This window comes from Heloderma suspectum, chromosome 3 (genome assembly GCF_057233095.1).
Source record: "Heloderma suspectum isolate Gila_16-S chromosome 3, 16-S_ref, whole genome shotgun sequence".
In the NCBI taxonomy this organism is placed as follows: Eukaryota; Metazoa; Chordata; class Lepidosauria; order Squamata; family Helodermatidae; genus Heloderma; species Heloderma suspectum.
Genome location: NC_139460.1, coordinates 320,615,813 through 320,642,039, shown reverse-complemented (window position 1 = coordinate 320,642,039; position 26,227 = coordinate 320,615,813). Strand labels below are relative to the sequence as shown.

Genomic DNA, 26,227 nt, shown 5'->3' with positions numbered 1-26,227 from the left:
TGTGGTCCTGCCTGCTCCACAGAGACAGGGCTTAACCGGGAGAGGATTTTTAAAAGTGTTTTTTTATCAGCAACACTGCTCCATTTTTTCCTCCCCACCCGCCCTTGACTGGGCAGTTGCCTGGGCCAATATTAATCCAAAGCCCATCTCCAGAACAATGAAATGGCCTTTGTACACAAAGCTTGCCACCTCTAAGGGCTGTGTTGGCCAGCATTATGGAGAGCATGGATGGCTGTCGAGAAAAGCGAAACCCCAGGCCTTCTCTAACATGAAGAGGGTTACATCTTGGGACAGGCAGGATTGTCAGCTCTCCAATCTGTGGAGAGAATTTTGCAGGATTGGCGCCAGCACATGCCAGACTCATCCTGGATCAGGTGGCCGTGTTAAGTCAGTGCCCAGTGCCCTCCCATTGTGAAATAGCAGCTACTATTTCTGCTGGCAAGAGAAATTGCACCGTACCTGCTAATGCTGGGACCAGAAATGAGCTGATAATCTCTCCCCACTCTTGAGCATTGAACGGGGTTGCAAGTGTCCCTTACTGAATTTACAAGTGACCACCATGCCCTAAGTGGTCATTGCAGGCACTTGCGGTCTCTTGGATCTTGCAGTATTTGGCAGTTGTGGTAACTGAGTGTCAGATATGGGTATGTGCATAATCCTGAGTATCAGATGCTAGGAACAACCAGTGGGGTTGTCCATCACCTGGGTGTGAACTTCCAGAGGTGTCTGTCTGAGTCCAGGCTGGGAGACTGTGTCCTGTTGCAAAACCTGACCTCTCCCTCGCACTCTCCTAGGCAACTTGCTATCACCTGCCCATTTGGACTGGGACACACTTTTGGAGCCCCCATACCTTTTCAGTGCATCACCAGCAACTGAGCAGGGAGAGTGTGAAGGCAGCACCTGGCCGCCGCTTCGATGCCAGGTCGTGATCCATGCGCTTAGTGCCAGCAAGCCAGTTTCCTGGGAAGTGACCGTTGCCTTGGATTCTCTGCTCCTTGCCAAAGATAGCCAGGCTAAAGAGGAGACTTCCCAACGGCAACAGCAGAGCAAGACCTGGGACAGACTGCTTCACCGCCTGACTGCTGGCTCCGTCATCCGGGATAACGAGAAAGTGGCCCAGAGAGAAGCTGAACTGGAACACGGTGAGCCTGCCCTTGCCTTGATTGCTGTGCTGGTAGGTCTGTGTATAGCCCTGCTCAACACCTGGCATTTACAGTAGGGCTACTTTAAAGAGAGGATGGAGGGTAGTGAACTAGCCTCCCTCCCATTCCCCAAAGTGGACTGCAAGCAAGTCCTTGTGCCACAGTCACTGAGCCTTCTACGTACCCCTGTTGCCTCTAGGTTAAGAATATGAGAAGAGCCCTGCTAGATCAGACCAGAGCCCTCGCTAGTTCAGTGTTCTGTTCCCACAGTGGCCAACCACATGCCTACAGGACGTGCACCAGCAGGACGTGAGTGCATTGGCACCCTCCTGCTGGCATTCGGTGTCACAGGCTGGCAACTTCAAGGGTCAACTGGTGGCATTCAGGAGGCTGAATACGGGTCTGAGGTCTCCAGTTGCCAATTCCTGGTGTATAGGCTGTGTTGGGGGGGTGGGGGGGAGAAAAGTCTGAATTCTGTGGTAAGAATAGCTAAATTCCACAGCTGGAACAAATTATGCAAATTAATTGAATTTAGATAGGCCGGATTCTGAGATGTTAAAGCTCATCCTGGAAGCCGTAGGGAATACAAACAGGTTTGAAGGAACAAAGAAACAAAAGCTTGAGACTCTGTTGCTGAAATTTTGGTGTTCTCAATTTGCCTATCCTGTGTCCCGAATCCATCTTCTCTCCTAACTTTAGCCACCGCTTTAGCTAGAGCAAAACGTAGTGGCCCGACTGTAATCTGGTGTGCATTTTTATAGACCACGTAACACAGCTTCGCTTGAACTTGAATCAGCTTCACTGGCTTCCTGTTTCTAAGCCAAATTCAGGATGCTCGTTCTTACCTATAAAGCCCTTAAATGGCTTGGCGCCAGGGTATCTGAAAGAACGCCTCCTGTAAGAACCTGACCAAAGCCTGTGCGCATCATCTGAGGCCTTGTCATGTGCCCCGCCTCCTAGAGAGGTGAGATTGGTGCGTAGTTGAGACTGGGCCTTTTGTGCTGCAGCACCCCAGTTGTGGAACTCCCTCCCCAGGGAAGTTAGGTTGGTTCTCTTGTTATTGGCCTTTAGGCGGTTGGTGAAAACTATACACTGCCACTGAGTTTGAGTGGATAATGTCCCTCCTTGATTTTAGAGGGTTCCTCTGTTCTGTTGTAATATATGTATTTTATCTGTTTCGTTTTTAGTGGTTTTGAAATTGCCTTTTATTTGTATGGTGTAATTGCCAATTGCCTCAAGCACTCATTGAGCTGAGGCGTGATAAAATATATATTTAATAAATAAAATAATGTGGATTGTCTCCCACCTTCTACACAGGTTTCTCACGAAGGTTCCGCCTTAAGGCTGTGCAGTCCAGCAAGGCTTGCAACACCCCCTCCATTTATACATCCGTGGTGCCTGTGGACTCTTCCACTCAGGAAACATTGCCCTCAGCCCTTGAGGTTCACAGCAAAGGTGGGTCTGCTTGGAGTGGATGTACACGGCTCTGCTTCTTAGGTCAGAACCTGAATCCCTGGATTCTCCGAGCCTCCTCTATTCAGCTTTGACGAGAAATTATACCATGAGTGATAGAAACTTGGTGGCTGTCCCTACTTCTGCAATTCTGAGAGTTTCTTTCTGGAATGTTTGGAATTCATAGTTGCCCTTCTTCATTCAGTTCCTTTTGGAAGCGACAGACCACTGGCTATCCAAAACCAATTAACATAGTTTCTATTATCCATAGAAGTATTTCTTTCTCCTCCATTCTCATATACTGAACTGAAAGCATACCATTCTCATATACTGAACATTTGGCATATCTTGTCATATACTTTATAGAATTAAGCCTATTAGGGGATTTATTATTCATAGAATCATAGAATCATAGAATAGTAGGGTTGGAAGGGGCCTACAAGGCCATCGAGTCCAACCCCCTGCTCAGTGCAGGAATCCAAGTCAGAGCATCCCTGACAAGTGGCTGTCCAGACTCATCTTGAATGCCTCCAGTGTGGGAGAGCCCACTACGTCCCTAGGGAATTGGTTCCATTGTTGTATTGCTCTAACAGTCATGACGTTTTTCCTGATGTTCAGCTGGAATCTGGCTTCCTGTAACTTCAGCCCATTATTCCATGTCCTGCACTCTGGGATGATCAAGAAGCGATCCTGGCCTTCCTCTCTGTGACAACCTTTCAAGTACTTGAAGAGCACTATCATATCTCCCCTCAGTCTTCTCTTCTCAAGGCTAAACATGCCCAGTTCTTTCAGTCTCTCCTCATAGGGCTTTGTTTCCAGTCCCCTGAAACAGTCATCTTCATTGCCCTCCTCCGAACCCTCTCCAGTTTGTCTGCATCCTTCTTAAAGTGAGGTACCCAGAACTGGACACAGTACTCCAGGTGAGGCCTATACCACTCTCTCCGGCATTGGAAGAGACTATTAAACAATCTTGGAATGCTCCCTCCACTATGCCACCATTTGGAGGGAATGTATTGGGTCCAGGAAGCTAACACTGAATACCTGTTTAAACACCCGGATCCGAATTTGATGGTTGTCAAGGCAGCAGTCACGGAGGGCACATTCTTCTCCAACTCAGAAGGAAGGTAGATGTCTTGAACTACTTAGGAGGAGATTATATTCCTCTGCAACGTTGGGCCTAAACATTTCAAATTATCAGGCAGCTATACTGGGGTACCAACTGCTTCTGTGGGACAAGGTTAGCTGCCTCTTTGAGCATCTTCTGGATGACAAGAAGAAACTGGGCCGCCTTTTTCAATCTGAGGCAATGAAGTTATCGAGACAACAAATAAATATGTCTCACCATCGAATCGATTGTGACTCAAAAGTCCTTGTCAGTTCCATCACCCTGCATCGTCACACCTGGTTGAGGTCGGCTGGCCTTCCCCAGGAAACTAAAGCCCGCATCAAAGATCTGCCCTTCGATGGTTAGGGTCTGTTTAATGCAAAGACTGATGACACATTAGACTCGGTACAGAACGCCCATGCCATAGCGCATTGCATGGGGTTCACGCCCCAGCAGCCACCCCCACAACAGCTCTGGTTTCAGGGCTCTACCACCAGATTCCAGCCCCAACAACTGGCTTCATTGCAGCAGCAGCGGCAGCAGCAGCAGCAGCAGCATTCTTAGCCAGTGGCATCGGGAAAGTCTTTCTTGACTTCGAAGTTTTGTAGTTATCGCCGCAAAACTGACAACAGAAATAAGTGGCGCCTTTGACTTGAACCCCCTTCTTCTTCGTCCCTCTGCTTGCCTTTCCATCTTTATAACTCTTCTGTCCTCTTATCATCTGGCATGGTGCAACATTACACAGGACTCCTGGGTTCTTTCCATCATATGAAGGGGTTACAGGATTGAGTTCGATACCATCCTCTGCTCGATACTGTGGAAGTCATGGCTCCATTGACTGTTCTTCATCAAGACGTCAACACACTTCTCAGGAAGGGAGCCATTGTGCCTGTTCCACATTTGCATCTCTGCGACAGGTTCTACTCCTGGCACTTCATGGTACTGAAGAAAGATGGAGGGCTCTGGCTGATCCTGGACCTCCGAGAACTACACCTGCACATTTCACCCAAGAAGTTCTGCATGGGTTCTCTGGCTACTATCCTCCCTCTTCTCACTCGAGAAGATTGGTTCACCTCCATTGACCTCAAAGATGCATATTTTCACATCGTCATAGAGGAATCGCACTGTTACCTCCCATTTGCTTTCAGTTCCGATGTCTACCACTTCCGGATGCTACCCTTCACCAAGTGCATGATGGTTCCCATGTTCAAATGCAAGGTGTCAAGGTGTACCCGTACATTGACAATTGGCTATTGGTGGCGTCAACACAGAACCATCTTCTTCGGTTAATAGAGGTGACTTTCAGTCTGCTTCAGAGTCTGAGACTATGCCTCAATCTTGAAAAACCTCACCTGCAGTCTACACAAGTTCTGCAGTTCATTGGGGCACTGCTAAACTCCCGCTCAGGCAGGACATTCCTCCCTCAGGGCTGAATTGAGGTACTAATGTTGCTGGCAACGGAGGTACACTCTCACAAATCCATCTCAGCACTCAAAACCCAACGTTTATTAGGCCTTATGGCTGCAATGACATCCATGGCCCACTACGTTTGGTTGAATATGAGGCCTCTGCAGAACTGACTCATACGCAACTTCGATACCAAGCTGGATGCCAGTCGGACCAAGTGGCAGCTCCCACAGGATGTCAGGGATTTGTTATGATGGTAGATGGTGCCAGCCAACCTATCGGAGGGTATGCCCTTCCTTCAACCTTCACCATCGCGAGTAGTAACTATGGATGTATCACTCTTGGGATCGGGAGCTCATTGTTTGGGCCTCACAGTCCATGGACAATGGTCAACCACAAAGGCAAGTCAACACATCAGCCTGCTAGAGTTCAGGGTGGTGAAAAAGGCCCTTCATGCATTCAAGCAGGACCTAGTGGGCAGGTTGGTCCAGGTCACCTTGGACAATACGACGGTTGTCACGTACCTGAACAAGGAAGGGGGTACGAGATCACTCCCACTACTTGTTCTAATGCTAGAGATCTTTCAGTGTTCACCTCGTCTGATCAGACTGGTCGCAGTTGATGTTGCTGGCGTGGACAGTGTCTTGGTGGACCAGGCTTAGCTCCCATGAGTGAAAGTTGGAAGATCAGTCCTGAGGACTCTGTTTCAGAGCTGGGGCGTACCACATATGGACCTATTCACCACTTGGGACAATGCCATGTGCCAGAATTTCTGCAGCCAAGCAGTTCGTAGTGTGGGTTTATAAGGAGATATTTTGTTCTCAAATGGGTGGAAACAATGTTCTACCTTTCCCCCCCATTCCTACTGATCACCAGGGTTCTAGCAAAAATTGGGACAGACGGTACCAAATGCATCCTCATAAGTCCTTGGTGGCTCCACCAACCATGGTTCGCCCCATTGCTCAGGATGTTGCAAGGTAGCTACCGTCATCTTCTGACGCATCTGTCTCTTCTCACTAGGGAGAACGGCCAAATCCAACACCCAGACCTAGCGACTCTCTGCTTGATGGCATAGAGAATTCAGTGACAGAGACTGAACTGTTCCCGGCACTAATACAGAGAATCCTCGATGCTGCTCGTAAGCCCTCTACACAATGGAGTGCTTTTTCCGCTTTTGCTCGCACTTAAGGTTTCCATCCACTCTAGTGCTCCTTGCACCTAATACTCCAATTTCTTCTCTCCCTCTTCAAGCAAGGACCCAAGTTGTCATTGTTACAGTTTATTTGTCTGCTGTTTCTGCTTTTCACCCTCCTATGGAAGGCTTCTCTATCTTCTCACATCCAACAACGAAGAGATTCCTGAAGGGGATCGGGAATCTGGCACCGCCAGTTCATTCCACTGTCCTGAGCGGGATCCTCTCGGTAGTGTTTAAAGCACTTTCATCCAAGCCCTTTGAGCCACTGGTGACTACGAACCTACGCCTCCTTTTGGTGGCATTTTGGTGGCTGTTACATCCACATGCCAAGCCAGTGAACTCTGCACTCAGAGTAGACCAGCCTTACCTCACTTTTCACCAAGACAAGGTGGTCCTCAGACCTGACCCTGCTTTCTTGCCAAAAGTTGCATCGGATTTTCATTTAAACCAGGACATTATTTTGCCTGTGTTCTTTACTTCCTCATCTACACCTCTGGAGTCAACCTTGCACATGCTTGATGTGTGCCATGCTTTGGCCTTTTATATGTCAAGGACTGAACAATTCCGACTCTCGCCTCGCCTGTTCATCTGTACCCATGGCAAGCATAAGGGCCAGCCATTTTCGGCTCAATGCCTTGCATCCTGGGTCATAACTACTATTGAACTACCGTATGACCTGGCTGGACTCAAACTGTCTGCCCAGTCTGATCTCACTCTGCTCCATTTGCATTCGACAGAGGGGTTGCCATCCCAGAACTGTGCCACGCTGCAACATGGTCAACACAGTCTACCTTTATTAGACATAACAGACTGGATGTTCAGGCTAGAACTGACTGGTCAGACCGCCCTTTCTTCTGTAGTGTAATACAACACTGACCCACCACCTTATAAGCTAGCTTTCTACTTGCCTATGCACAGAGACAATGAAGAAGAAAGACAGGTTGCTACCTGTAACTGTAGTTCTTTGAGTGGTCATCTGTGCATTCACACAACCCACCCTCCCTCCCCTTTTCGGTGTCATACTCAAGTTCAATGAAGGTATTTCTTCTTGGTTCCGAGGCTACGATGTGGGTCTCGAGGAACTGACGGAATAAGCAGGAACCCACTAGGGACATGCAGACTAGGATGGTGGGGGAAGGGTTCCCACCAAAATTCCTCAGCTATAGAATTTTCCTGAATTGAGGCTCCACACAGGTGCAGAGCCCATATGTGCACAGATGACCACTCAAAGAACTACAGTTACAGGTAGCAACCTGTCTTTACTACTTGATTTTGTAATTAATGATCCTGTACAGTGTTAAGCCTTTTTTCTTCTCCTAAACACCATATTTGGCTGAATAAACTTTTGTTAAGGAATATTTTCTGCCTTTTGTTCTTTGTATAAATGCCTGTTTCAACTTATAGACTAAGAAGCAATGTTAGCAGGCAGCACAGGTTCCAAATTAGTCCTAAAATTGACTCTGTGCTGTAGAAGTCAGCACAAAACTGGTTGCTTCTACAAACTTCTCTCTTGCTAGTAGGCATGGCAGAGAATTCCGCCACGGATCTCGGTGAGGCCGAATGTCCCCACCTCCCCCACCCTGCGAAATGGGCCCAGAATGGAGCCTACCTTTGTCGGCCGTTCCAGTGCTCCTCGAATGGCGTCTGCGTCTGCAGCCACCATTTGTGTCTTTCGAATGGCCGATAGGCTACGTAAGTATTTACATAGCCTATCATGGCTAATGCAGGGACACCATTTGCGTCCCTGCGGAGGCTGTGATAGGCCTATCACAGCTAAATAAGGGAACGCAAATGGCGGCCGCCGTAGCCGCCGCCATTTGCGTTCCCCCTTTTTTTTTTGCCGTGATAGGCTACGTAAATATTTACGTAGCCTATCACGGCTAAAGCGGGAACGCAAATGGCGTAGGGGACGCCATTTGCATCCCTGCTTTAGCCGTGATAGGCTACGTAAATATTTACGTAGCCTGTCACGGGCCAGTGTAGGGACGCAAATAGCGTCCCCTACACAGGACGCCATTTGCGTCCGCAGCAGCCCGGCAGCGGCTGGAGGCCCCACTGCGGGTTGGCCCGGCCGGTGGCTCCGCAGCCTGGCTGCGGAGCGGAGCCAGCCGGGCAGGATTCCGAGGGGGAGGAACGGATTGCCTCCCCCCACCTGCAGAACCCGGCAGAGCCAGGTAAGCAGGGTTTCGTACACCCCTACTTGCTAGCAAGTGCTGAGAGTAACCCAAATGTTTGCAGACCTCTGCCCTGCCCTGCATAGAAATTTTTGATGTGTTTCGGGCATGGCCAGGTAACTAGGGAGAAATATTTTTCTTGCTGCACTTAACTGCATCAACTTGAATCCGTCTCTGGTTGAAGAGGGAAGGAAGATTTCCAGTAGCAGCCAGGAATATATCTATGACTGCAGAATGCAAACTGTGTTTACTAGTAGTACAATAAAATCAGTGTGCTTTAATGCAGAGAAAGCAATATTGTTCTGCAACTGAATTTCCAGAATGATGTCCAGGCAGGTATCTAAACACCCTAATGAAATGTCCTTTCTTCCAGAGGGCTTATACAGCTACCAGCAAGAGTCCCGTTCAGTCAGCCGGCGTCAGCGCAGTTACTCAGGGCTGGGACAGAGGCAGGACTCGGTCTCGGAGGACCTGGATGATGTTCCTGTTTCTGCAGGTACCAGTTTCGCTTCATCTGTCTAATTTGAACCCTTTACCTGCACTACTCATGCAAAGGGAGTGAACTTTTCATTCAAATGTACTGTTGCCAAGTGGGGACGCAGAGTTTAGTTTCCTTTGGACAGGACAGCATTGGAGACTTGTGGTATCTTTTTTGGTAACATGTTTTATTTTCAAATATACAAGCAAAGCATAGTGGAAGCAAATAGGCAGTCCTGCATCAGGTTCTGAGAAAGCAGTAACAGTAGCCGAAAACTAAGGCAGCCCCCAGCTTAGCTAACTCCAGCTACACTCAAAGATTTCTCTATGTCATTTTCCATTCAGACTGGAAGCTGTTTTTCTTGTACAAACAGACCTGGTTTCCATGTAACGACAACCATGGGATAATTTACCCATAGGGCGTGTTGTCGCGTGCTGAATGACATTTTTTTAAATCCATGCCATGGCATGGGCTGTTTTAGGGTTGTGGGTGGTTTGTTAATTACAGCAACAACCCACCCTGGCTGGGTTCATCTGCTACGGCTTGCATTTTAAAAATGTTGGGCAGCATGCAGCAACAACCCCCGCAGATAACTTAACCCACGGTGACTTGTCATTATGTGCAAATAGGCGCGCACACGCACACACCATGCAGAGCACAGGTTTCATATTCTACCCATTCAGGATAACATTTGTAGCCATTAAAGGAGCATTAAGGGTCTTTTGTCAAATCCTTGGCTCCCATCAGGTAACCACAGTGATGGACCTGTTCACGGTAATCAGACAGTTCATATTCACAGTGCTTTGGACATACCTGCATAGCATGTTAAATCAACAAATGGTGTTGAAAGGCTAGGGCCTGGATGCAAATGTTGGCATTAGATGTCTATCCATCAAGTAGATGCTTGTATTCTACAGTTGTGTTTTGGGTGGCCGGTTAGAGGATCAGTGATCAGCGGGGGAAACAATGCAGCATCGGTTGTTTCCTCTGCTCCCATGCATGCCGGTTGTGCAACTGGGATCACCCTAATTTCCTGCACGGCATCACCAGTTGCCGTGTCATCCAAACCTGGTGCATGGCACAACCATAGTGACTTTTCACCCTCCCTACAACCCACGGCTAGCAGTAAGGGTTGTAGGGTGGGTGAAAAGTCACTACAGCTGTGCCATGTGCCGGGCTCGGATGGCACAGCAACCCATGCTATGGCACGGGTAGTTACGGTAATCCCGGTTGCACGACTGGCACACGTGGGGGCAGGGGAAACAACCGATGCTGCGTTGCTCCCCCCACTGATCAGCTGAACCCAGCCAGTGTTGTATTCATCGTTTCTATCCATTCCTCATCTGCTGGTAGGTGAATATGAGACTTTTAAGGATTTTCTTTGGAGGAGGGGGACAGGAAAAACGCTGTTTTAGTAATGTACTAGCAATAGACGTGTGAAATACTTCAATCCCAACCATAATGGATGTGGGGGCACAGTTTAGGCCTGCTGTCCAGGCTGATCTTGCTTTGGAGGGAAAGGAAGGTTTTGAAAAAATGGAACAGGTATGTACTTGTGTGCTGAAAACTGAGAGTGCATAGCCACAAAGGCATTAGGGAAAGGGGTGGGAAGCAGTCAGAAACAAAAAAAACAAATTGGCAAGGCTGTTCAAAGTGGTTTGGATAACTTGGGGAGGGACATGCAGCACACCTGGTTCAGCTGTCATGGGTGCCATCCAATAGTACTGGTGAAACCAGTATAGTTTGTATAGACTAATGTGCTAGATGGAGCCAAACTATAAGTGATGTAGGGGGAAGGTGAAGGTGTCTCCTGACCTTTTCTTTTACAACTTTTACAGCACAGGGAGGGTGTGCTTAACCCTTTCCCTGCAGGCCACTTGTCTGCTAAAAATCATCTTCTTCCCCCCCCAACTCTACACATCTTTCTCCCTGCAGGGGAAAAGATATAAGGAACTGTTATATTTCCCCTTCAGAGTAGGAAAGCAGCGGGGGAGGGGTGATTGGAAAGGGATAAACCCACCCCATCCTGTGCCCTAAACATATTTTGGAGCCTCCTGCTGCTGTGGTAAACGTTTTTTAGAATCACTTCTGCTCCGGTACATGTATTCATACTTTCTGGGGCAAAAAATAGCTCTGCTTCCAAGTAACTGCACATAGCAGTTTGAGTGCTGGGAAACTGTGACTTACTAATGATGGTGAGATGATTTAGTCTCGCAGATTAACAGTGGTTACACAATCTGCCCAGAAAAGGGCAGTGCTTAGAAAGGTGCTCTATAAGATGGTGCCAACCCTCTGCCACCAACCTTTTCTGCAACAATCCAGTCCAATCCAATCCATCGTTACTTTTTGAAGGCAAATCATGCTGGTTTTCTGATCACGGGAAGAGGTCCCTTTCACACACTTGATATATTAGCATCACCCCTCCCTGCCATGCTTGACTTTACTGAATCCTCTTTTAGACTGGTGTGAGCTTTGTGCACCTTTCAGCTTGTGATTTGCAGCGGCTTCTTTCTGACTTTATATGCTGTGAGCATCTGCCTTCACTTTGGACAATGTACTGTTGTGAGGTACTTCCCTGCAGGTTGTGTCAGTTAGTTGTAGTATCTGCATTTTTCTTTGCTTCCTAGACCAAGAGATTCCTCCTTCTCCCATTAGTGTATCCTCTGCCACCCAAGAAAAGCAAAACTATCCTGATGGTAAGTCCTACTCACAGTTGGAAAATGTGAAGGTTTTAGTTAGGCATGCCCAGAGTTGTATTAGACCCTGTGCTAAAATAGATAAAAACTCAGTGCTAAGGTAAGCCAAATTCTGCACCAAGAGAAGTTGGATGTTAAGCTCTGTATATATTTGCTTACATACTGTAAATTCTACTTTTGCTAGATGTAGGAAGTGTTGTGCTGTGCAGGGCACTGAAGCTTCAACTGGGAGGTATTTGCCATTAAGATGCAGCCATGTGAATGAAGCTGCAGCTGTAGATTTTTGGAAAGGCAGCTGCCTGGTCTATCTGCTACTCCCCAGTTCCTAACTAGTCTCCCTCTTGCTGTTCTAGGTGTCGCTTCCAGTACTTCTCCTGTCCCTGTGGGCTCCCAGAAGTCGATGGAGAACTTTGTAGGCTCCAGGTGACTCTTTCAAGGCCACCTTTGGGGAAGGCTGGGAAGGGAGATGTGATCATTTGCAGGAAGGTTTATTATTTGATCGTCACTGGGAAGACTCCAGCCATTAAGATCATGCAACACCAACATCCTCAGAGTGTATCATCTTACTGAGCATCAACAAAGAACCTAGGTGCTCCCAGTGAGATGGCCCTGGGCAGTCTGTGCAAATATTTTAGCACCAATGGTGTACTAGGTACTGTACAAAATACAGAACTGACCCATCCTGAGGTTTTTACCACTCTTAAGATGGACAGAGCGAAAAAGATGACAGTGGGGAAGGGTTTAATAGAGGATGGGGATTGCAAAAACAGAAAAGGGTTTGTTTTGTTTCAAAGGAAGGTGGCTCAATCAGTAGAAATAATGAACTTAATCCAGCCCTAGGCAACAGCATGGCGGAAGGAAGCATGGCCTCCCAGATGAGTTGGACTAAAACTCTCATCATTGCTGGCCAACAGGGCCATTGCTCAGTCTGGCTGGGGAGGGCACCAGGTTGGGGAAGGCTGGGGCACTTGGAGCGGTCAGCCGCAGCCTCCTACCTCTCACCTGGTATTATAGCATGCAGGAGCAGCCCCATAACATCTAGCTCCGAACAGGGAAGGGGGTTGAAGGCCCTGCCCAAAGAGACATCTGCTTTTCCTCTGCTGTGTGCTATACTCTTGTTTGATCCACCTAACCTGGGATAGGTGGAGGAGGCTGGCCTGCCGTTCATCTTTCCCAGTGCAGTAGACTGACTATTATTGTGGCTAACAGCCATCGATAGCTAAACAGAACCCATGTACAGAGGCAGTATACCTTCAAGCATCAGATGCTGGGGGCAGGCAAGGAACAGCTTCATGCTTCCCTTGGCCAGTCTGGGCCAGCTGCTGTAGGAAACGTACTGTATTGTATAAAACAGGGGTGTTGTTAAGCCTCAGGCCTGGGTCCTAATCTGGCCCTCCAAGGTTCCCCAGAGGGCCCCACCCCTTTCCCAGTTGTTCAGTGGGTTCACTACTTTTGCCTTTTCTTTTTTTTTTTTCATTCAAAAAGGTCAAAATGCCTCTCCTAAGGTTTAATTACTGGCAATAAGAAATGTAAGCTAAAAGATGCTGGCATTTTGGTCCTGCTCCCTTGCCTTTGCCCCGCCCCTGCCACCCCCCCACCCCCCCCCAGAATGGAGCCACCAAGAGCTTCTCCAAAATTGGATTTGGCCCTTGAACTGAAAGAGGTTCAACACCGTCAACATTATTTATTGCATTTTTACCCCTCTCATCAGTCCAAAAAGGCTCCAGGCTAGCTTACAAAGATCAGTAGACCTTTGGTCCAAGCAAGGGAGTCCTTTCAGCCTGACATTTTTCACTGGACAATTTTTGTCTCTGCAGATTCAGCATCAGCCGGCGACGGGGACAAGGCCTGGTGCTGCGCCCACAGTGTCTGACTCCAGAAAATGAACACTCCTCTTGTGACAGCGCCATTCATGACTACCTCCCACTGGTAAGGGCCCCTTCCCAATTTCCCACACCTGCCCTGAAAGTGGCATTATCTTTAGTCCAACTGGTGTGGGAAGTAACCCCAGCAGTTGCCCAGCCCAGTCTCAGGCCTGGACGATGTGAAAACCCTTCCCACTCTGCAGTGGTAATATGCAAACTACTAGGCCATAACGGGGCTTTTGCCTTCCTTCTGAGGGGCCTGTCCCTGCTTTAGAGTGCAGGACACAATGCCTAGGAAGCTTTGCTGCACAAACCCACTGAAATGAATGGGAGCTGCACAAGAGAGCTTCTCACCGGACTGTGGCCCAGTCGCTTTACGCTTTAAATGCACATCCAGCTTCCCCCCTCCACCGCAGGTGCGGCTGCAGGAGGCCCCAGGCATGTTCCAGCTGACAGAGAGCTTCTCGGACGTTGTGCAGATCCCACTGGACCGCTTGCGTCGGGCCTCTCCCTATGCCTCCCACCGTGCCAGCCTCAGCCCCGCCTCCAGCACCTCCCCTTGGGCGCTAATAGCCAAGAGCAGCCCACAGGCATCTGCAAATCAGCCTTCCCCAGATGGCGGTGAAGAGGTAGTGGGGACAAGCAAGGAGGGGGTGATGGAGCCAGGCTCACCCCACTCACACAGCACCTGCTCGGATGTGCTGAGTGCTACTGTGTGGGCACAGGCGGACAGCGGGCGTGGCTCCGAGACAGATGCCTGTGACCGTTCGCATTCAGATGCCTCTGAAGTGAGTGTCAGCCTGCAGGAGACAGGCCTGGAGCCGGAGGAGGGGGACCTGGAGAGTATGAGCTGGGCCACCGCCGTAGCTCTGGCCTGGCTGGAGCACCGCTGTGCTGGGTTCTTTGTCGAGTGGGAGCTGCTGGCAGCCAAGGCTGATGCCTGGCTGCGGGTACAGCAACTGCCAGAAGGTGTGGACGTCGCCGCACTTAAAGGGGCAGCACGCCAACTCTTCCTGCTGCTTCGCCACTGGGATGAGAACATCAAACTGAACATGCTGTGTTACAACCCAAATAATATGTGAAGGAGCGAAGAGCAGCCTGGGCCTTCAACTTTCCGGGTGCCAATAAAGAGGATTGGTTTAGAGTCTATAATGTCATAGCCCTGTATGTTGGTACCAGCCTGTTATTTTTTTCAGGATATACGCCCATATTGTAAATTACTGGCAGTGGGCTGTTAGAAAGAACCAGGGCCACCCTCAATTGCCTTGCAGTATTTACCCTTCTGAAACCAAAAGTGTGTGTTTTAAAATACTGAAACATATATATTTTAGGGTGCAGGACAGCATTCTCAAATCTCCCAGTGGTGGAATCCGCAATGCTCAGCTGCAAGGGAGTTTGGAATGCAGTTCCTGTAGGCCCACCAAACATGGCTGGAAGCTGCTGAATGTACCTCAAAATGTGCCCCAGAATCCTTTGCAATGCAGAGGGATTCCATGGTCAACATGGAAGGGTTTCTTGATGGATAACCCAATATAGAAAGAGTCTGCTGAACACAGGAAGTTCAAATGAGCCACTTGAGAGATGCTGGGACAGAACATGGGATCTTTTGCATGCAAAGTATGTGCTTTGCTACTGCGGGCCCACGGCTGCTCTTCACCACATCTTGTGTCGGGTTCCTTATTAAGATACTGTGATGTAATCAGAGAAATTTGTACTTGAAAAGAAAACATAACTCTCCCCCCGTTCTGTGCCAAGATAACCAAATTCTAGCGCTAGAATATATTAACAAATTAAGCAAATGGGGATGTGTCCATTTACTTGGCACAAGAAATTTGCTAAACATAGGAAGTTCAAAGAGCCTCACTCTAGAATGTGCATTTTTACCACATATCTAATGTGAGTGGCTGAAGCTGCCTTATGCTCAGTCAAGCCAATGATTGCTCTCACCATATATTGTCCACTCCAATTAACAGTGGCTCTCAAGACCTCGAGTCTTGAGAGCTTTCCAACCCCGCCACCTGAGAGATGCTGAGACTGAACCATAAGAAAAGAATCTAAATAGTCTATGTCCTTTACAAACCTTGAGGTTCTCCTGAGTAGGCCAATAATTCCCTCATCTCTCACTGGCCTGTTGTGGCTGCATTCCTCTTTTCTGCTGAGTGTCACATTTGCTATAGGAGGAGTGATTTGCCATGGAGGAGGGGTAACGGCCCATCCCATAACTACTGCACGTTTTACTTAATTCCTATTCCCAACCCACCTCACTACACCCCATGCTGCGACTTTCCCATTCAGTCTACAAGCTGAAGTGTTATCCCCAGCGAAAAGCCCTAAAAACGTCCTTTAAAAATAAAGCTAATATTTCTGGGATGCCACATCCCATGGCAATGCACAGACTGCAGCCACAAGATTAAACACAGACTCTAGAGGCAAGAGGCCTCAAACCAGGCCCCAGCTGTTTTTATTGAAGGTGTTTCCACACTGCCAGTGGCAGGCATGTGGCCTGCACTCTTTCCCACCCACTCTCCCATCAAGCTAGACAACTCAGGGCCAGAAGGCAGTACCTCTGCCTGAGCAACAGCCTCTGGGAGGGATTGGAAATGGACCATCAGCAGCTGCCCTAGAGCAACGTCCAGCCCAAGCCCAGACTCTCTTGTTCGGATTCTCTCGTGGTCGGAGGCTGTTCTTCTCCAGTGCTTACTCTGCCTTTTTCGAAGGCCGCTTTCCTTCCTGGGAGGCCGAGGAGGGCACCGTCCCATACCAGAGCTGAAGAAGAATGATGCCGTGGCAGACATGTAAGGAGGCTGAGCTGTACACTGTTGAGGGATATGTGTTCCACGAGAGCTCAATCAAACCTAGGATAAGCACCCTGAAGCGAGAGGAAGAGAAGGCGGCCATTGGCCAGTGCTTAGTTTGGGGCAGGACCCACTCAAGAGAGCCGTGTGAGGCTCTGTACAGAAAGGCGAAGGTGTGGGGTTTTCTGCTTCCCCTGCTTTGGGGGGAATTCTGACATACATACAGCCCTTGGATCTAACACTCTCCTCTTTGCCCACCCCACACCCATGCTTCAGGTGGTCTGTTTCCATCTCTAGAGATGGGTTTAACAAAGGACCATTTTCTGCAACCAAGTTTGTAAGAAACAAACATCACAGGCCAGGTTGTGTAGGAGCTTGCATGATTAGGTTTACCATTACTTTTCTTCTTTTTTCTCCCAATGTCATGAAAACTAGATTGTCGCTGTCTGTACTTCCAGCACATTTCTCTCTGACCTCACTGCTTTCAACCCCCCGGTGTAATATATACCTGGAAACTCAGGCTAACATTTCATGAATCTGTTGAAGTGGACTGTAGTCCACAAAAGCTTATGCCATAATAATTTGTTAGCCTTTAAGGTACCACAAGACACTTTCATAATGCCCTTAAATTAATTTTTTCACTTGGACTAATCATACACTAGGGAAAGTTACACTCTGCCCACACATGCTTCTGCTTGGTTAATGCATTAGTAAGAGGTTTAAGTTCCTCTAAATATGGGGGGCCTTTTATGAGAGTTTTTGATGAGGCAATTGCCAGGTATCTATTTAAATGGTATGGTGGCAGCTGAATGAAGAGTTTTATAAGTTGAGGGGCTGAATTCCCTCTTTGTCCCTGAAGTGTCACAATTTTGCGGCGGTCGGCACCATTTTTTAAAAGTATATATTGTAGACTCCAGGTGGAGGCTGCCCTATTTACCAAGCTTTTAGCATTAGACTCATGTAGCTGGTTTTCTTACCCACTTGGTGATTTCTTTGACTGCTGGAACTGTTTTAACATGTCTAACTTGTTTTCAATGCACTTTTATGGCATGTTATTCCTCTGCCACCACTTTGAAGTTTTATTTGTGATCTTGACTTGGTTTTTAATTATTTTTTGTTTAGCAGAGTGGAATGCCATTTAGGGGAGAAAGGTGATCCTACAAATACTTCAATAAATCAACAGTTGCATCCAGAGGAAGGGAAGCTTTGGATGCATCCCTGAGTTCTGTAATCGTGGTGGCTGAGTAAAATGCCACCACACTCACAGGTGTGACCACTCCCCGGGGGAAGCTGTATCCAGCTGCAGTATGCCCCCACGAGATCCTCCACACAAGTCACAAACTTGATTTTTTTGAAGAAAATAAGCACACAGCTGGCATGGTGAACAGACCCTAAAACAGGAGGAGGCCCTTTGGCTTGTGTTCCCCCACCCCTTCCTTGGCCCATGCAGGTAGACAGACAAATGTTATTACAATCATTTATCAGCATCCCCATGCAGGTACGTACTTTAGCAGGTGGGCAAGCTTCTTGGGAGGTGTGCACCAGAGGAGGTAGGGCAGAGTGTGGAAATACCAGACGTAGAACTGGTAATGCAAGGAGCGGCTGAAGCAAATGCCGATGAAATTGGAAGTGAAGAGAGAAAAGACCACCTGTAGCCTTCTGTTAAGGTAAGGTTACACTGCACAAAACTCAGAGCGCATCTCTGCAACAGTTCTGGGGTGGGTGCTGGACCTAACCTCAGGCTCGTCCCGCTCCAGCCCTCAGAATCAGAAAGGCACATGTGGTCCGGTCATCCCCTTTGGCAAAAGGATATGATTGGCTGAGAGGGGCTGCAAAGGGCTCTTCCTCTCCACTGGATTCTTCAGCAGTGATAGGATGCTTTCATCAGATCTGGGGATGGGTGAGGGGAGATAAGAAACAGAGCTGTTGCAGTCCATAAGAAAATGGCCCCTTCCTTGTCAGAGCATCCACCCGGAAGAAGTTACTATCACCGCCACCTACAGATGAGATTCTGGGTGATGTAACCTGCACCCCAGTATCATCTCCCTTGTGCAGACTGCCCAGATATTTGAGGTCAGGAAAGAATTCTCCTCAGCTCATACTGGCTCACAATCTTGGGCCCTTTGGGCCTTCCTTGAAGTGGAAGACAGAGCTACTAGTTTGAGCCACCTGCCCCACAGTCTTCTGAGATGCCCTAAATGGATATTTCATTATGGTTCAAACTCGTATCTTATCAATCGCTCTTCCTTAGTAATTTTGTGTCATATTTGTATCGTAACAATGGGTGAGAGGGGTCCGGCTGAGAGCGGGTGACTGAAGGGAATTCTCAATAGGTCCACCAACTCCTCTGAGCAGCTAAACGGAATCTCTAAGGCAGCTTCTCTCTGAAAACCAGATGCTGAACACGAGCACGCCTTCATACCCTGAATGTAAGCTGTCTGCAAGGATCTGCTTATCTGTGTTGGAAATAGAATACTGGACAAAGTGGGCCTTTGCTCTGACCGAGCAGGGCTGTTCTCATGAATGAGCATCATGGCTATGCTGGGGCATGAACCCAGGACCCCCTGGTCCAACTCCAACATTCATGCACTATATCACACCAACTTTAATGCAAGTAGTGACTTGCACCATTACACTGGAGCACGATTCTGTGACTGGGATGGGAGGGGCCAGGATTAGCTTTCCATCCGGGGACACAGACCATCAGGGAAGGAGCTTTAGCCAGGACCCCATGAACTCTGAAGGCAGCAAGTTCAACCACAGAATCAGACTGCTAAAAGTATCATAATAATACAAGCTAAAATTATGTGGGCTTGGGGTGTGCCAAAGTCTCATTCTTTCTCCCTCGTATTTCTCACACCAGGTACTGCATCATGCTAGTGCTGGAGAGTTAGAAGCTAACCCCAAGGCCAAATGCATCAGAACTCCCTTTCTGAAGGGAATCTGACAATACTAATCACACTATTTGGGGGCTAGGGGGAGTCTCAGAGATTTGTGTCCCTTCTGCACTTCTTTCCGGCGAGTGCAGGAACAAAGCTGCCAGCTCACCTGTGCCACCTATTCAGTGCAAAGAGCCCCAAGGCAGTCACGTGGGCAACCAGCAGCACCAGGTGGAAAGCCCGGTGTTGGAAAACCTCTTCTGGCAAGAATCGCCAATTTACTGTCCACTTGAAGAGGAACTGGCGGCCCAGATCAAAGGAGCGGGTCAGGTACCCGGTGGGGTTCACCACCAAGAAGGGCAACCCCAGAACCACCTGCAAGAAACACCAGTACCTTGAAACGCTCTCCCCAAGAACAAGCTGAGGTTGTCAGACGCTGAGTCAGCTTGTCACACTCTAGCCATAGGCACTACTGGTTAATATTGCCACTCAATTCCAACCAAGGCAGAAATCAGTTGATGTCTGGGGTTCCATTCATGCAACAAAACTGTTGGGAGGCATATTCATACTGTTTCATATGCTCTGCTGTACATTCATCCAGGCAGTGCTCTGTTATCTTAGCACTAATGCTGGAGAACAACAAGTACATCTGCCATATCAGATACACAAGATCCTAACTTTTGCTATCTGAAGACTAAAACACTCATGATGCAATGCAGCAATGGGCAAAATATGTGAAAACAATGTTTGGCTCCCATATCTACTACCTCAAACCTCCCCTTTTTATCTTTGGAATGATCTGTGCTGCCGTTCAGCTTTGCTCAGTGTCTGTTCAAAGGACCTGCTGCATTTATTTTTGGCAACCTAATCTTAATTGCTGCAGGACAGTAATTGAACCCTATGTGTACATAGCAATAAGCTTTCTCTTGCCAAAAAAGCTTTTTCCAAGCTTTGCCAATGCTAACTGTCTTCTGTTTTTGCAGGAGGGGCAATTTACTTGCCTGCATCTTCATGAATCATATTTTCCCCTCAATTTAAGAAATAAAATACCAGGGAAAAATAGCTGGCATTTGTTTTGTGCAACTGGGAATTGTTCCATAAGTATTGTGCAAATGCTTGCATGCACAAAACTTGCGCAATAATATGCAGTTGTCCAAAACAACATGGCATATATGCACTTCCTTTGCAGAACTTATTCCTAGGTTATTCATCAAAATCTGTACTCTTTGGAAAGAACTAGACATGGCAGAACTTATTCCTAGGTTATTCATCAAAATCTGTACTCTTTGGAAAGAACTAGACATGAAGAGAGGAAGAAAAATGTAATGGGACACATGACAGAGATATAGGATGACATGGAGAAAGATGTATACAGACAGAAGCCTCATCCGAATCACTGGAAGACCAATCCAGACACTCTCTGACTTCTAGGCCTTTGCAGAGGTACTGCCTGCATATTTACAGAAAGCATGAGGCCTAGGAACTTTTTTAAACAATAAAGCCTGAGATACTGATAACGCCATCCTCAGGGTATAAGCATTCGAGGGTTGGGGCATGATCACACCTATGCATCTTTCCAAGTCCTTGTAGGCAGCTCCTTGCCTCAACTCTGCTGTCACTAGGCAGGTCTAGAATTAGAAAAGTGGTCCCCCACCCCACCAGCACCCTACACAGTCTTGCACAAAATAGGTTGTTCACATGTGGCCATAAACGCAGGCAGGGTTTCACCCATCAGCACAAATATCCAGAAAAGAAGATTTGTGGCTTGAACTGTGTATTCAGCTGATGCGTATGAATGGCTTTAAATCACGAGAATAATCACCACGTGAAGAAGTTTAAACAGCCCAGAGAACAATGGCAGGTAAATTAGGAAGTTGTGGTGCAGCGGCCATGTCGCACCAAACAGTGTAGTAGTTAAGTAAGGGACCAGGTCACATGCCACTAGCAAATGTAGCTGCTGTCTGCAAAGTCAAAACATTGGTCTGTCTATCCAAGTATTGTGTACTCTGACTGGCAGCCGCCTTTCCCAGTCCTATCCCAAAATCCTTTTAACTGGAGATGCCAAGGACTGCAGCTGCGCCCTTCTGACTAGCAAGCTGCTGTTCTCAAACTGAGCTATGGTCCCCCCCTTCTCCTTACCTGCACGACTGCACAGATGGCAAGCTTGGAAACAGCACCTAGGAGGCCAAAGCGCCACAGGAGAAGGAAAAGGAGACCTGGCGCAAAGAGCAGGATGTTCATTTTCACAGACACAGCCAGGCTGGAGGAGGACAGACAAGGGGCAGCATCAGTGCCTGCAGCTAGCACAGCTCTATTCCAGTCTCCACATGCCCAGTCCACTACCATTGCTATTTAATATTGACTAAGCACCAATAGTACAGAACACAAAAAGATTCTATTCTTATCCACAAGGTTTACGATCTACACTGGACAAGCAAGGTAAGTGGGACTGATGAATTACCTCTGGGAATGGAATAAGGGACAGACGGGGCAATAGAGGAGCAAAGTAAGATAGTGTGAATCTGCCACAGCTGGGATGAAGAAGTGGCCCTGAGGGGGATTTAAAAAGGGAGAGGGAGACTGCCTCTTCAACAGAGAGGGGGAAGATGTTTTAGACAGAGAAAGGAATGGGAGACAGACAAAGTGGGCAATTGTTGCTCAGTTCATGTGGAGCAAAAGAAACAAGAAGGGGAGATGACCGGTGGAAAGCTTAGCCATGAGAATCAGAAATTTGTAAATGATGAAGGGAGGCGTGGATGGGGGAGTAGTTAAAAATCTTGAGGACAGATAGCCAATTCTGTCAAGCAGTGGGTGGTTGGGAATGGTACTTCTCACAAAACTGGGCCTATATATGTAGCAGAATGAGGTGGTGAAATTCCAAGGCGGAAGAATGGATTCTACCACTTCAGACTGCAGGTGGAGTTTACTACTTTTGAATGCCTTTGCACATCAGAGACTCACTGCAAGAACAAAACCAGCACATCAAGGAGAAAAGATCTACATTAGCTCTCAGCTTGCTGTTCTGGTTTAGAGATGTGAAGACCCAGGGTAAAGAATGGAAAAAATCAGCAGGAGGACGAAGGGTTCTTTTTCCATTCTACATACACACACTGAGGGAATACTGAAAAATGCCCCTTTGGAAGACAAAATTTTTCTCAAATGCCTGGGGATTTTAATGTAAGACAATCTACAGCATTAGAGTGATAACTCCTGTGCATTCTGTGTAGACGTACACAACACTCAAATACAGGATACATTTCTACACTAGATGATGCTTCCAGTTTCATGAGAGGAGCAACAGGGCCTTCGTTTTCTTGTGAATTGTTACTTGCCTCCTTCTGGTGACCTCTGATCTAGTTTGGAGATATTAGGAGCAAGTACCCTGCATCTAATGTACTTTTGCTTATACAAAACTAAGGCTCTGCTCCTATACATGCTGTTCAACCTCATTGAATTCAATAGGGTTTCTGAGTAGGCAGGTATGGGATTGCACTGAAAGGCATTTACACTTTGAGGCTGCAATCCTGTGTGTGCTTAGCTGGGAGTATATGCTACTAAACAGAATGGGTCATTTCTGAGTAAACATACATAGGATTGTTCTGTAAAATTTCATGGATGTGCCACATTGTACAGTTCTACATGCTAAATTATAAATGATGTTAAAGCACTAAATAACAAAATGTTGTTATTTTACGTTTTTAAAGCACTAAAATAAGTGCGTTTGATAAGAAAGTAAGTCTTGCATATATTTTGATTTTAACCAAAATTTCAAATTCCTACCGTCAACTGCAACTCTGCCTACTGCCCCATCCCCATCCCCCACCTCCACAGGAAAACCACATTTTTTTCCATGACTTCAAAATTTCCAGACATTGTAGATCCCTGTCCTGGTTATCTATCTGCAGGAATTTTTTTTTAATGTAGAGGAGCATTAAAAAACAGTGCACGCATGCACATGCATGCGCTGTCTACCACTTCATTCTGCCGTCTTTATGGACAGGCTACTTGTCTGAGTCAGGAAGGGCAGAACTGAGAGGTGAAGCCTGAACAAGAGATGGAATTTCATAGGCAGGTTCTCTCAGGAGGAACATTGGGAAAGAAGGAGAAAATAAATGGGGAGTGGCACAAAGGGCTGATTTGCAAAGAGGCCAAGAATCAAGTTTCACAAGTTTTAGATGCACCATGTGAACCAACAGACAGGCTCTGCAAGTCCCCACTTTGCATCTCCCCCCACCCCTATCAATGGATGGATTGGCTCCAAGCGGGTCTCACCTGAAGCAGAAGCATCCCCAGGACCACCGCTCCTCCAGGAAGAGGTTGACAGCCAGGAAAAGGATTGCCATGGCAACCGGGTCGTTGAAAAGGCGCAGGACAAAGATTGAGTGGATACGGTAGGAGGCGCAGCACATGAAGAAGAAAACATAGGGGGGGACCTGTAGGAGAGTTGGCAATGAATAATCAGACCCATCTGCCATTGGTGCAGCCCCAGCTCCATGGGATTCGAGCTGCTGCAGATCCCATTCTACAGATGGGCACCTTTCAACAACATTTATTAAACAAATAGCCTCTATTTCTTGCTGAACGTGCAAACTGTCTGTGTGGGTTCATGGCACCTCCTAAAGGTTCAGGCTGGGGGTTCAGCCGAGTGAAGATCTCAGTCTGTCCAGCAACTGGAAACACAACCTTGCCCTTGTTTATTTGACCAGCACCCAACAGAAGCTGCCAAAAGCTTTCCCCTTTACCATGAATATCTTGCATTTTCTCAAAAAGCAAGTTCATATTCTCAGGATTGTCCTCCTTGATACATCTTGTGAAAAAGAGGTGCAGCCACAGAACTGAAAACATGTATTTCACAACACAAGAGTGCATTTATACAAACCTTCACCACATTTCTGAAAAAGAGAAATGTATACCAAAGTTTCCAAATTCCACAGTTTGCAGCATCAGTTTAACCTGGACATTCCTTGGGGCAGGGAACTATCTTTTTTAAGCTGTTGCTTATATCACTGTGTAGAGTGCCACGAAGATTGAATGCTCTATATAAAGTATAAATCATAATCTCAGCAAATCAAATTGCTGGAATTTCTGCCCTTCCACCCTAACCACAAGCCCCCCTGCTGTCCTGCTTTTGGCATTCACTTTCAGATCACACAAATTCTCCATAAGATGAATGTGCTTGGATGGGGGTTACTATCTGCAATAAGAAAAGGAATAATCTTTAGTGATTCCTTGAGATTCTGTAGTGGCTACTGACCTTACTGGTTCGGCTGTAGATGCGGAAAATTAGCAGCAATGTGGTGAGGTAAAGTGCAGCAAAGAGGTACTGGGCCAGGCGGATGTTGGTGCCATGGCCAGTGACATAATACAGACCCAGAAATATGTAAACAAAGCCAGCAGGGTACCTGTGGAGAGAGAATGAAGAAACTAGAGAGGAAGAAGAGACGCTGCCCTGCTGCCCAACCCAAGATTTAGGAGGAGATGTATCCACCCCAACCCTCCTGATCTATAGTCTTCTGAAACCCTCCTTATGCCTGAAAGGTAACTGGTACTCACACAAGGGGGCCTGTGTCCCCCTTTAGTTGGATGTAATCCAGGGTCCCATTGACAACACCCTCCACCTCATCCATGTAGGCTTTCCAGTCAATCTCTGTATCTGTGGGGAGAGCACAGGGGAAGCTGCACCGTCAAGTATGGATATATGCTTGGTTCAGCAGCTCGAAAGACCTGGGCCTAAAAGGAGAGCTCTACAGTGAGATGGGGTGGGAGGGTACAAGGTAGATCTGGATCTACTGGAAGATCCCTCTATGATTTGGAGTAGATCAGCAAAGGATTTTGTTGAACAGCTGCAACAACGTGACTCCTCTCCCAATACCCTAAATTATTCTGTTGAAATGAAGAAAGCTCCGGGTAACCAGGAGTGGATGCAGTGTGGAAGGACGGCAGGCTCTGTTCAGTTCTGGCACACACATTTCAGGGCCCAGAATTCCCTAGTTCTAAACTATGTTTTTTGCACTAGGCTGTGGTTTCCGGATCTCAGGATTCGACTAAAAAACAAAGCCTCCATAAGCCTGAAGTCTGCCTAATTAAGTCTAAAACTATCCGTGTATTCTGTTTGGTATTGTGTGCTGTTTGGTTTTAATTTTTGTGAACCGCCCAGAGAGCTTCGGCTACTGGGCGGTCTAGAAATGAAATAAATACATAAATAAATAATGCTCTCTCTTGACTTCACCACCCCCTGCCCATGACGCCTACGCACAGTGCCCCGGCTTCCAGCCTCCCACCCAGCACGCTGGGACGCTAGTCCTCAGGATTTGTCGGTGCTCCTCGCTGCCACCCAAACAACTGCGGGCATGGTCTGTATTCCTCCGTCCCTCCCCTCCCCTCCCCTCCCCCTTGCCCCTGAGCCCCCAGATTTGCTGGTGCCCATCGATTCCCCGCGCAGCGCCCCCGCGACGGGGGCGCCCTCCTGACGGGACGGGACAGGGCCGGGCCGGGCCGGTGGGGTCGCCGCAGGCGCTCACTCACAGGCCACTCTCTGTATCACCCAGTGGTTGACCCCCACTTCCGCCAGGCAGAGGCAGGCCGCCACCAGCGGGGTGTACTGCGGCTCGAAGAGCACCAGGCGCTTGTCCTGCCAGGCCCGGCGCAGGCCCTGGCGCAGGAAGGGCGGCCCGCCCGGGTGCCCCAGCCCCGCGGCCCCCCTCCTCCGCAGCCCGGGCCCGGCCGCCATGTCCCCCGCCCGGCGCGGCGCGGCCCGCCCTGGTCCGCCGCGCCGCCGCTTCCGCCGCGCGCGCAACGGGCAAAGCGCCCCGCCGCCCCAGCGCGCGCCCAGCGCGCACAGTTCCGGCTCTTGGCAGGCCCCCACGACCCGCAGGCGGCCGCCGCGTCGCCCGCACCGCCGCCTCGCTTCCTCTGGCCGGGGGCGGCGCTTGAAACCGTCGCCAGCAGCGGGCCGGGGCTGGACGTCCTTTGCTTCCGCTTACTTCCAGTGTTTTAGGAAACGTTTTTATTGTAGAATTTTGTTGTTCTGAACTGTTTT

At 48.2% G+C, this 26,227-nt stretch overlaps 2 protein-coding genes across 4 annotated transcripts in view; one reads left to right on the top strand and one right to left on the bottom strand.

Moving 5' to 3' along the window:
* Nucleotides 1-15,963, top strand: part of VWA5B2 (von Willebrand factor A domain containing 5B2) — a 78,818-nt gene extending 62,855 nt beyond the window's left edge. For both annotated transcript variants that reach the window (XM_084847650.1, XM_084847651.1), the window contains exons 16-22: nt 795-1,142; nt 2,460-2,597; nt 8,849-8,971; nt 11,581-11,649; nt 12,003-12,072; nt 13,467-13,578; nt 13,931-15,963. In XM_084847650.1, the coding sequence (XP_084703776.1) occupies nt 795-1,142; nt 2,460-2,597; nt 8,849-8,971; nt 11,581-11,649; nt 12,003-12,072; nt 13,467-13,578; nt 13,931-14,596 (1,526 nt within the window). In that variant the 3' untranslated portion in view covers nt 14,597-15,963. The remainder of the gene's footprint in view (nt 1-794; nt 1,143-2,459; nt 2,598-8,848; nt 8,972-11,580; nt 11,650-12,002; nt 12,073-13,466; nt 13,579-13,930) is intronic.
* Nucleotides 15,460-26,070, bottom strand: ALG3 (ALG3 alpha-1,3- mannosyltransferase). Of its 2 annotated transcripts, none has more exons than XM_084847653.1 (9): nt 25,714-26,070; nt 24,742-24,841; nt 24,443-24,590; nt 23,461-23,621; nt 21,328-21,448; nt 19,358-19,563; nt 18,124-18,199; nt 17,816-17,961; nt 15,460-16,383 (listed from the first exon to the last, which is right to left on the bottom strand). In XM_084847653.1, exons 1-9 carry the CDS (start codon nt 25,916-25,918, stop codon nt 16,212-16,214), a joined length of 1,335 nt encoding a protein of 444 aa, XP_084703779.1. In that variant the 5' UTR covers nt 25,919-26,070; the 3' UTR covers nt 15,460-16,211. The 2 variants fall into 2 exon arrangements, with proteins under 2 accessions (XP_084703779.1, XP_084703778.1); XM_084847652.1 differs by having other exon boundaries at nt 15,927-16,383; nt 17,816-17,958; nt 18,123-18,199; nt 25,714-25,993.
* Between the last annotated feature and the right edge of the window lie 157 nt (nt 26,071-26,227).